Source organism: Betta splendens, chromosome 5, assembly GCF_900634795.4.
Source record: "Betta splendens chromosome 5, fBetSpl5.4, whole genome shotgun sequence".
Lineage (NCBI taxonomy): Eukaryota > Metazoa > Chordata > Actinopteri > Anabantiformes > Osphronemidae > Betta > Betta splendens.
The window spans coordinates 6,380,354-6,389,913 of NC_040885.2; the positions used below are offsets into that span (position 1 = coordinate 6,380,354).

Below are 9,560 nucleotides of genomic sequence, written 5' to 3' on the forward strand. Positions count from 1 at the left end.
TTTAGCAAATACGTACACCGGACGTATAACAAACTACCTAATAAGACCATCGTCCTGGTTAACAAACAGATTTACTAAATATACATTTACATATATACATACACCTGGTAAAAGTCCGAAATATACGCACGATTATCAGGAAAGGGATGTCGGAGAGCAGCCGGCGTTTGACTCGGAGACGTTCGACCTGCTCGCAGTGGCAGCGTACGATCCCGCGCTCTTTCGTCTCTGCGTGATGACGTGTGTCAAACCGGCCAATCCGGTAAAACTGGACTTGATTGCGTTGCCAGCGTTGTTTCCTAACTAGACTTGTCAGAAATCTAGGATGGCAAATTCATTATCATTGTAAAGAAAACTCTCCCATAAACATCCTATTTTTACTTGCTGTGGAATTGTGTGGCAAGAGCAGCACTATTATGAACGCAAACGCACCATACCGGAAGTAAAGTTTGCAGCTTGACAATTGTTGTTTACGGATGTGCCGTAGGTCCACACTCATATTGAGGACGCTGGGTGATCATGGAGCTCGTGCAGCTTATTGTCGAGTCCCTCTACAGCAGTAGCGCCTCGCGCACGCGCAGCTAGCGGCAGGTAGCCTCAGCTGGCTCAGCGGGATGCGGTCCGACGTCCCGTACAGTCCGGTGGGAGAGGGGCTGGGGATGCGGGAGTTCTGGCTCTACGTGTGGCTGCGGAGGGCGGCGGTGGTCGCGGCTCATGTCACCGGCCTGGGCCTGACGCTCACAGTCTCTCTGCTGTCTAGACCTGGAACCAGTGAGTAAATACACGCTTTGAGTTGATGACCAGCACACGGGCGGACGCATGCGGAGGTTCGGTGTGTCATTTTAAGAGCGAGTAATAAGAACACTGAAGTTAAAGCAATCGAACCCGCTTGCGTATTTTGGATTTGTTCAGTGCATCGTTTGAAACGCCATTAAATATGTCAAGTTCTAGGAACTAATTAGTTATTTTCATTGGGCTTAAACAATGGTTCTTATCCCAGTAAGTAGCAACTGAACCCTTCTCCCGTTTGGATCCGTGAACGGTGGTGAAGCTTCATGCAATTAGGGCACAAGGTGCCATTCGAGATGATGTGCAGTCACTTGAAACCTGCTCCCACTGTTCCTTCAGCAGTGTGGTCGCGTTCTGAAGGTATTGTGATTGTCCCTTAGGTGATCAAATGTTAATGGAGCCTTTTATCTTGTAGAAAACCTGGATTCTCAACTTTCAACACTTTTGTAGCTACTTGAAGCTGCTGATACTGATATTCTTCTCTGTTGCAGGCCTGTTTTCCTGGCATCCAGTGTGTATGTCTGTAGCTGTAAGTTCACGTTACTCCGTATCCCATTATCACGTACAGACGGTATATTGATGTTATAGTACAGTTTATATGTAGTGGGTCATTTGCACCCGTGTTAACTTGCTTTCACCCGCCGTCTTAAACTAGCAGGTTTTATAACCTGCTTTAACTTCATATTTTCTACTTCTGCATTCTTTGTAGATCTGCCTCAAGAGTCAGCATGTTGACCACAGTAAAAAACGTTGCTGGCTCGTATCAGTGTAATTGAAAGAAAGATACTTTCATAATATAATATTGACTGTAATCTGGTCCCATGTTAACAAGTTTGGTTCTGCACCTGTAGACAGGGCATGGACGTAGTTTTGTCTCATGGATGTTTACTAAAATGAGTATCAAACAAGAGAATTAAACTGAATTGACAGCTAAATAAAACTAATTAAACACTGGCTGAAAATAAATACTATTGATATTTTTTTTAGCATATAGTTTTATCTTTTACATGTCAACTAGTATTTCCTCAGGCAAAGTCTAAGCTGTAAAACTTTACATCTCATGTGTCTTTTTTCCACTTTGAATAATAGATAGAAGAGAGTGCAACCGGTCGTGTTACATCATTGTCAGATAGTGTTACACTACAGTCCAATGTGATGATGCTTTAGCCACTGCAGTTGAGCATCATCACAGTAGGTTGGCGGATCACATGTGGAAACCGTTCTTCCTTTTAAGGTGTAAACATTTGACATATCAGCCTTTCTTCAAATCATCTATAGTAAAAGACAATTATGCCTGATTGACTCCTACTGACCTCTGACCCTGTGTCTGATGGGCTGCTGTGACAGCTCCACTTGGAGGTGCCATTTCTCCATATTTGAAATGTGTAAAAGGTGGTATAACTTACACAAGTGTTATTGTTTCAGTGTTTTTCAATGCACCTAATTAAATTCCTTAATTGTAACCACCGCGTTCACACAGTGTGTTTCTGACTCACTGAAAGATCAAACAAATAGACATGATGGAAAAATGCAAGTAAAACACACTGGACGTAGTTCTGAGCACAGGTCTCCTGTGTAATAATGACCTGCGGGAGCCTTAAAGGACACAGTGTGTTAACGCGTCCTTTCTTCTCCCTCCTGCAGTACTGCCTGTGTATGACTGAAGGTGTCCTCCTCTTCTCAGTGGAGGGCGCTCTCTTCTGCTTCAGATCTCGGAACGGTAAAATCCGCCTCCACTGGTTCTGCCAGGCTCTGGCCCTGATAGCTGCAGCCACCGGACTGGGCTTCATGGTGGCCAGTAAGAACGTGTCCCAGCGCTCCCACCTGGTCAGCTGGCACAGCCTGCTGGGCGTGTGCACCTTGGCTGCCACCGTGCTCCAGGCAGCGTGCGGCATGTGCGTGCTGTTCCCCAAGCTGCTGCGCCCGTCGTCTCCGCCCCGGCTGAAGCTGTACCACGCCACCTGCGGCCTGGTCGTCTATCTGCTGGCCACGGCGACAGTGATGTTGGCCATGTTCTCAGACTGGTTCCAGGCGACCGTGCGAGGGGTTGCTTGGTGGGCGTTCCTCCTCCTCCCACTTTTTCCTGCCCTGGTGGTGATGACCCAGATCACTAATGCCTACCTGCCCCGCAAGAAGATAACCACCTAAGAAGCACAGAAAAGGACATCCGCTTTCATCTGTTACTGTGGCATCAAGTGATGAGGAGAATGCAATAAGCATGTTATGGCTAATACATTCTGGGTTGAAATCTTGAGGTTGATGGATGTTTTGTACCCAAATGCTTCATAGTATTGCTCATGTTCCTCCTGGACTCTTGAATAGTTTAGTTGGAGTCGCCACATAGTGCTCAGTGAAGAACCTAAACTTTGCTGAAATAAGTACAGACACAGGTTACTGTGCTAGAAAACGGCTCACAGAGGACGGTTGTCATGGTTCCTGCCCAGGGTAGAGTCAGCTGCCTGTCCAGACACATATTTGCACTAATTACTAAGTGTAATCTGGTTTCTGAGGGTGAATCAAGCTTTGGAACCGTATTTCTATTCCAGCCTGTACCTTGTACTTATTTATCTATCTGTGATGAGGCTGGTTTGTGTTTTGACTACTTATGGCTGCCATGTAAAGCCTTTTACGAGTACAGTTACATTGGTTCTTTTGTCATCAAGCCCGAACATTAGTTCATCAGTTTCCTCGTGTCAAAGTCGGTGGGTTTTCATGTTTTAATATGCAAGAGCTGCTTATATCAGCAATTTCTTTAGAAAGTTTACATCATTTAACAAAGGATGTAAGCCTTTATTATGAACACAAGAGGGGTTCTGTGGGATCGGTTGATGTAAAGGATACACCTTGAAATAAACCGTGGAAACTACACAGCATACCTTGGGTTCATGGTGTCACCACATCTGACCCATGTTCCTCACTTGTTTGGTTTTATTATCTGAGGAAACAACACGGGTGCTTGTTAAAGAGCCAAAGGCACAAATGCTATTGCCGCAAACAGGTCATCATTTTGTTTCTGACCAACCCTGACATGTAATATCTGTAAAACCTTGTCTTCCTTAACCTTCAGCATTATATACATGAACACTGGGCTTCACATCTAGCATTTCAGTACAACATATAGAGAGACAAACTCCTGTCAAAGATCAGTCTTTAATGTTCTAGTGTGAATCCTAAACCTGCTCATGTGAATATATCCCACAGACAGTTTGAAACTATAGGTTTTTATTCCTCTGTTTAAGCAGGTTGCTACTAGACCTTGGCTTCTGTAATAAACAATAAAATACATTTGCAATTGTAATATTTAAAATATGGACCTATAGCCACCCTGTTTCACCACACTCCTTTTAGTTTTGCTGGTATCATTTTAAGGTAGTATTTTGTATTTTTCCCTCACATTTAGCATCACACACAACAAAGAAAATCCAGGTCAGTCAAAAAGCCAATAAAGTGCAGAAAACAATGAGCCAGTCTGTGTCAGTTCATTTGTAATCAAAGGAGATGATACAGAACATGATGCTCCGGAGGTCAAAGCTCATTGTTCAGGGGGTGGGACAGATGAAGGTGACGGAGCTGTTGAGTAGGTCGTACATGTTGACCTCCACCACCTCTGTGGATGAGCCACTCTCTCCTGCACCTGCCAGGGCTACTAGCACCTGCTGCACATGCTCCTCAGAAATGACCGCCCCGCCATCATCTGCTGAATTCACCTGTTTAAGTGAGACAAAATCGTGATGTTCTATTAGATGCGGTCTGTGGTGTACCTTACAGTATGTAGCACTTTTCTGCCTTTGACACTGCTTTTCATTCACCCACTCATACATGCAAGCAGCCATGCATTCACACAGATTATAGAGCCTGACACACTGGGGCCTCTTGGAGCCCCCGTGTCCTGCCCAGTGACACTTTACCTCATGAACAGCGGAACTGTAAAAGGAACTGAACACAGGTTCTATAATTGCTGAGAGGCTGCTCTAGCACTTGAGCCACTGGTTAAACAAGATTTTTGAAGTTGTATATACATAGTGCAGACAGAGTTCCTTACGGTGCTGGAGGTGGAAGCCTGCTCCTCCGTGGTCTCCGGCTCCTCCTGGGTCTCCACGTGGCAGCAGAGCAGGTGCTTCTGCAGTTCACATTGGGACGTGAGTGCCATAGGGCAGAGGGGGCACCTTACAGGATCTCCACTCTGGCTCTGGTGCTGGCTGTTGTGCTCCTGCATCTCCTCTTCTTTGCCCGTTGATGTAGCTGAGCCTGGATAAGTAAGGGAAGAACAGCTGCTGTGTAAGAACCGTCTACTGAATACGGTTCCATCATAAGTATCCATCTGATTTATTACATCTCATTGTAATGCCTCCGGTGTTATGTCTCAGATCAGTTGATACAAAAAGGACCCAAGTGAAGAAGTCATCAGTTGCTGAGAACTGTGAACCTCTTGGCTCAACAAAGCTTATAATAAAAGTACAGAAGCCAAGCTTCTCGTATTAAAACAACAGCCTAAAACGGTCTGATTAATATAATTCTCAGTTATCAAACTGTTATACTTTATCAGTATTATGTGGACCTGTGGTAAAAGCTTGCCTGTCCTCACCTTGGTGCTCAGCAGCTTGATGTTTGGCCAAACTGGCAGTGCTGGGGAAGAACTTGAAACAAACATCACACTGGACCAGGGTCTTGAGCTGCCGAGTGTGGTTAGCAAACACATCAGGGTGGTTGGTCCTGTTATGATACCACAGACCTGATAGTTGCTGTGGTAAAACAGAGGGACAAACATATTGATGAAAGAACATAATGCTTTGTGTGATTAACGTAAAACCTGGCAATGAGGCTGAGCAAGTGCAACCCACCTGGTAGGACTTGTTACAGATGTCACAGCTAAAGGGCTTGTTTCCCATGTGTGTGACCTTGTGTTTGTCGAGAAGACTGACGCTGGTGAACACCTTGTTGCAGATGGGGCATTTGTGAAACTCCTTCGGGTGGAACTCCTGAATATGCTGCCGATGCTCCTCCAGTGATGAGAAGCTGAAGCAGCACTTCTGACAGTCGTGGGGCTCTGACAAGTCTGAAAATGTGTGGGCACCAGGTTATCAAACAGTATTACTATTCACATGTGTTTAGAAATTTATGTGAAATATAATATTGTTGTTCTTTTTCTCCTTTTTCTAATTTATGTGACAAATGAATGAGTGATTGTGCGCTCGTACTGTGGAACGTGTGCAGGTGAACAGTGAGTCCACTGGCCTGACTGTATCCTTTGCCACATTCCCGACACACGTAAGGCCGATCACCGGTGTGTGTTCGCACGTGACGCGTCAGCTCAATGGACTGGGCAAAGACGGCCTTGCAGTACTGACACACGTACATCTTCCCTTAAAGTAATGCAAAAGTAAAGTAAGCATCAGCACTGGCTGGACAAGTACAAATATTACAGGCAAGACATGGCTCAATGCACAGATTTAGTTCTGAAATAAATAAAGTTAACACATCATCACAATTAACTGGGACGGTAGACTGCAGTTGGTGTGTGTATTTTACCCTCTGAGTGTTTCTTCTTGGTGTGGTAAGCGAGCGCTGCAGCCACGCTGAAGCTCATGTCGCAGTGTTTGCAGTGGTACGGTTTCTCTCCAGTGTGCAGACGCATGTGATTCTTCAGGGATGAGTTGGCACCAAACTTTGCACCACATTCCTCACAGACAAATGGCTTCTCCTCAAAGTGCTCAGTTCGTTTGTGGTAAATCATACCTGCAACGTGATGGGACGGGCCGACAGCAACTTAAGTTTGTGTTCCAGGTTTTGCGGTTTCCAAAGCAGCTTGTTCTTACCTGAGGGGTGGGCAAAGGTGCGCCCACACAGGTCACAGGCCACCTTCTTCTTGACACGAGCAGTGTTGCGGTGAGCTTCAACCTGATGGCGCAGCAGGGCGCGGGGATTGGGCAACTTCTTTGGACACTGTGGACACTGCTGCTTGCGCTCCTGAGACATGGAGCAGCGCTTCACATGGGCCAGCATCCGACACTTGTAGGCAAAATCCTTCTTACACCAGCGACAGGAGAAAGGTTTGGAGGACGACTGGGACGAAGATGGAGGAGGCGAAGAGGAGTCTGATGCAGAGTTTGTTTCTTTGTCTTCATTTCCGGTATCCTCCTTGGTGTTTGCTTCTTCTCCCTCCTCCATCTGATTTATTTCACTGGTGGATCCATTCTGCTGAACTGACTCCACTATAGAATAAAAGATTACACAACTGATTCAGAGCAGTACCCCCAAAACAACAAATGAATTCAACATCATTGTGCACTTCCTCACCTTTCGTTTCGTCACTGATTGGCGTTTGTGTGTTTTCCTTGTCCTTGAGCAGAGGAACCAGTGATGGAGGGAAGGTGGAAAAAGCGTTGTTCTGGACAGTCTGTAGCAGCTTACAGAGTGCTCCCTCACTGACCTTCCCTTCTTTCACTCTGCTTATGAGGCTCTCCAACGCTGAGCTGGGATCTGCCTTGTTACAGCAGTGAATCACAACCTGGCCAGAGCAGATGTTTTATTATTTCCTTCCTTTCGTGCAAAGATATGATATGATCTGTGTCCTACCTGGCTCTGCTCTTCATCCAGACTGCTCTGTGCTGCCTGGCTCAGAAGCTCCAGGACAGATGGCATGTTGCTAAGAAGCTCCACAAGCTGAGAGGAATGTTCCAGAAGACCAGTGCTAGAGTCACTGGGCAACCTGGCTGAAGATTTGACTTTTTCAGGCTCTGTGTACAAAAATATGAAATAGTGTTGTACAATCCTGCCTACTAAACTGTTATTCAGTAAGTTTATGCTTTGGGCACATTGGTAAACCAACCTAAAGACTCTGAATGTTCCACATAGGCTCTTAGTGGCTCATCTGTACCGTCAGCCTGACAGTTTTCCATCTTTAGCTCAATCTTGCGTGAAGCTGAGTCATCCTTATTAGATGTAGATGAACCACCAGGGTTCACACACTGAGCTTTGTTTATCATGCAGTGGTTTGAAGTCTGTGTAGAAAGAATCTGGACAGGCGGCTGCTGGTTCACAAGGCTGGTGAGAACATTTTTAAAGCAGACTGCTACGTCAAACATCTGCAGATTGTCCGCAGCTGCAACAATGCGGCTAACATTGTGTTTGCCCACGGGCAGCTTGCCGGTGTACACCATGTCCAGCAGGCAGCCAAATTCCTGGGAGGACACCACAGCTGTGTCGATGGAAATGGTGTCGGAACCATCCAGGAGGGACCTGAGGCAGAAGGAGGTCATGTTAGTATGTTTAAGAACACTGCGGCCTCCACATTAAAAAAAAACTTATTACAAACTTCACATTTTTAACATGGTTTGAAAAAGAAACAAATGAGAGTATGTGGAATATTGTTCTACCTTGGCCTTGTTTAAAAGAATGGAATATTCATACGAACACCACCAACGCCTGCAGACTCATGTAAAACGTCTAGGTGACTACCTGAAGAGCATGCTGGAGGCGGCCAAAACTAGTTTGTGTGCACGGTGAGGGCTGTCTCCCACCAGGATGGTGCAGTCACAGAAGGTGCCCTCTTTCCTCAGGGCCCACAGCTGCTGCATCAGCTGGCTGCTGTAGTTGGGAAGCTCCATCATTATATCCTCTTGTCAGAACACAGCTGGAAAAACGAATATGTCTCTTTTTCAGTATCAATGAAACAACATTATATCGACCAGGGGATATTTATGATCAAATAGCAGGGAAGTCGTTATTAGTAATTTCATTATAGGTGTGTTTGTTAAAAGTTCATAGAGAATGTTGTTTGACTCATGATCTGTAACAAGCTATTTATTTTTATATTACTTTATTAGTCTGTTATTTAATATTTTGAAAACCACTGTAAACACATTAATTTCAAAACAATTGTACTTTTGCAACGTTAAGAAGGTCGCCATCTCATTGCTGATAGCCGAGTTTATCCACACACAACACAAGCTAGCCAGACCGGCAGGTTGCACATTACTAGCTTTAGCAATGCATGCTAATGTTATCGACCCTACAGAATCGCAGTGGGTATTAGCAGCAGTGCTGTCTGAAGAACACCCTAAAGTCGCTGAGCTTCCACTGAGTGGATGTCTTTACCTTAAAGAATTCAAACGATCCGCTTCTTTATTTAAACGTCTTTGCTGGACAAATGTGCGCAATAAAGCTTAGCAGTTTTGAAAATGGCGACAGGCGCTACGGCGAGCGAATGGGGTCACTTCCTGTTGCGGCGTACGTAATTTAAATTGACAAATCGACTGTAAATTCACGTGAATGACTTGGGATACTTTGTAAAACCGCGTTACGTTTTTTCAAGTAATTCCAAGGACATTTCGCCAAATATAGTGTGTGTGATTGTTCGGTGCTAGTGATATAGACTTTAGGATTTATGTGCTTTGTTAAATCATTGTTGTTTTCATTATTTTCTCATTTGCTGCAGTCTTAATTGACACAATGAAGTGGCTGTTTATCAATAATTAAGTTCAACAGATTCTAACATGGAGCTCTGTATTATTTCACCATCAGCAGAAAAAAACTAAAAAAGAATGTCACATGCCCATGTGAATGAATCCTCCATTTTTTAAACATACATTTAGTTAGTAAATGTTGTGTTTCAGTTCAGTTTCTATTTACTTTTGGACAGGTACTTTAGCAACAAAGCATGGTGTTGCAGTTCATTCATTCATTTCATTTTACATAATACACTCGCTTTAGAGGAGTTAACATGATCCAAATGCCACAGAGAAGCTCTCAGAGACACTGTACCACCAAAA

General features: G+C 44.7%; 2 protein-coding genes across 3 annotated transcripts; one reads left to right on the plus strand and one right to left on the minus strand.

Annotated features, from left to right (window-relative positions):
- Positions 1 to 132: 132 nt before the first annotated feature.
- On the plus strand, positions 133 to 4,252 carry LOC114855605 (probable transmembrane reductase CYB561D1). 2 transcript variants are annotated; one of them, XM_029150897.3, is made up of 3 exons: positions 259 to 771; positions 1,281 to 1,318; positions 2,434 to 4,252. In XM_029150897.3, the coding sequence occupies exons 1-3, from the start codon at positions 615 to 617 to the stop codon at positions 2,935 to 2,937; spliced, it is 699 nt and encodes a 232-aa protein (XP_029006730.1). In that variant the 5' UTR covers positions 259 to 614; the 3' UTR covers positions 2,938 to 4,252. The 2 variants fall into 2 exon arrangements, with proteins under 2 accessions (XP_029006731.1, XP_029006730.1); XM_029150898.3 differs by lacking the exon at positions 1,281 to 1,318 and having other exon boundaries at positions 133 to 771; positions 2,474 to 4,252.
- zbtb40 (zinc finger and BTB domain containing 40) lies at positions 3,921 to 9,010 on the minus strand. The gene is made up of 12 exons (XM_029150894.2): positions 8,887 to 9,010; positions 8,248 to 8,422; positions 7,619 to 8,028; positions 7,366 to 7,526; positions 7,087 to 7,297; positions 6,606 to 7,001; positions 6,319 to 6,525; positions 5,988 to 6,152; positions 5,631 to 5,845; positions 5,375 to 5,531; positions 4,832 to 5,037; positions 3,921 to 4,496 (listed from the first exon to the last, which is right to left on the minus strand). Exons 2-12 carry the CDS (start codon positions 8,397 to 8,399, stop codon positions 4,329 to 4,331), a joined length of 2,448 nt encoding a protein of 815 aa, XP_029006727.1. The 5' UTR covers positions 8,400 to 8,422; positions 8,887 to 9,010; the 3' UTR covers positions 3,921 to 4,328.
- Positions 9,011 to 9,560: the final 550 nt, after the last annotated feature.

What these genes read in the sequence shown, in the direction of transcription:
- LOC114855605 (XM_029150897.3), top strand. Translation starts at nt 615, where the DNA reads ATGCGGTCCGACGTCCCGTACAGTCCGGTGGGAGAGGGGCTGGGGATG. An exon ending in GCTGTCTAGACCTGGAACCA is followed by an intron (nt 772 to 1,280) that starts GTGAGTAAATAC and finishes TCTCTGTTGCAG; the next exon opens with GCCTGTTTTCCTGGCATCCA. An exon ending in CAGTGTGTATGTCTGTAGCT is followed by an intron (nt 1,319 to 2,433) that starts GTAAGTTCACGT and finishes TCCCTCCTGCAG; the next exon opens with TACTGCCTGTGTATGACTGA.
- zbtb40 (XM_029150894.2), bottom strand. Translation starts at nt 8,399, where the DNA reads ATGATGGAGCTTCCCAACTACAGCAGCCAGCTGATGCAGCAGCTGTGG. An exon ending in CAAGAAGAAACACTCAGAGG is followed by an intron (nt 6,153 to 6,318) that starts GTAAAATACACA and finishes CATTACTTTAAG; the next exon opens with GGAAGATGTACGTGTGTCAG. An exon ending in TCTGTAACAAGTCCTACCAG is followed by an intron (nt 5,532 to 5,630) that starts GTGGGTTGCACT and finishes GTTTTACCACAG; the next exon opens with CAACTATCAGGTCTGTGGTA.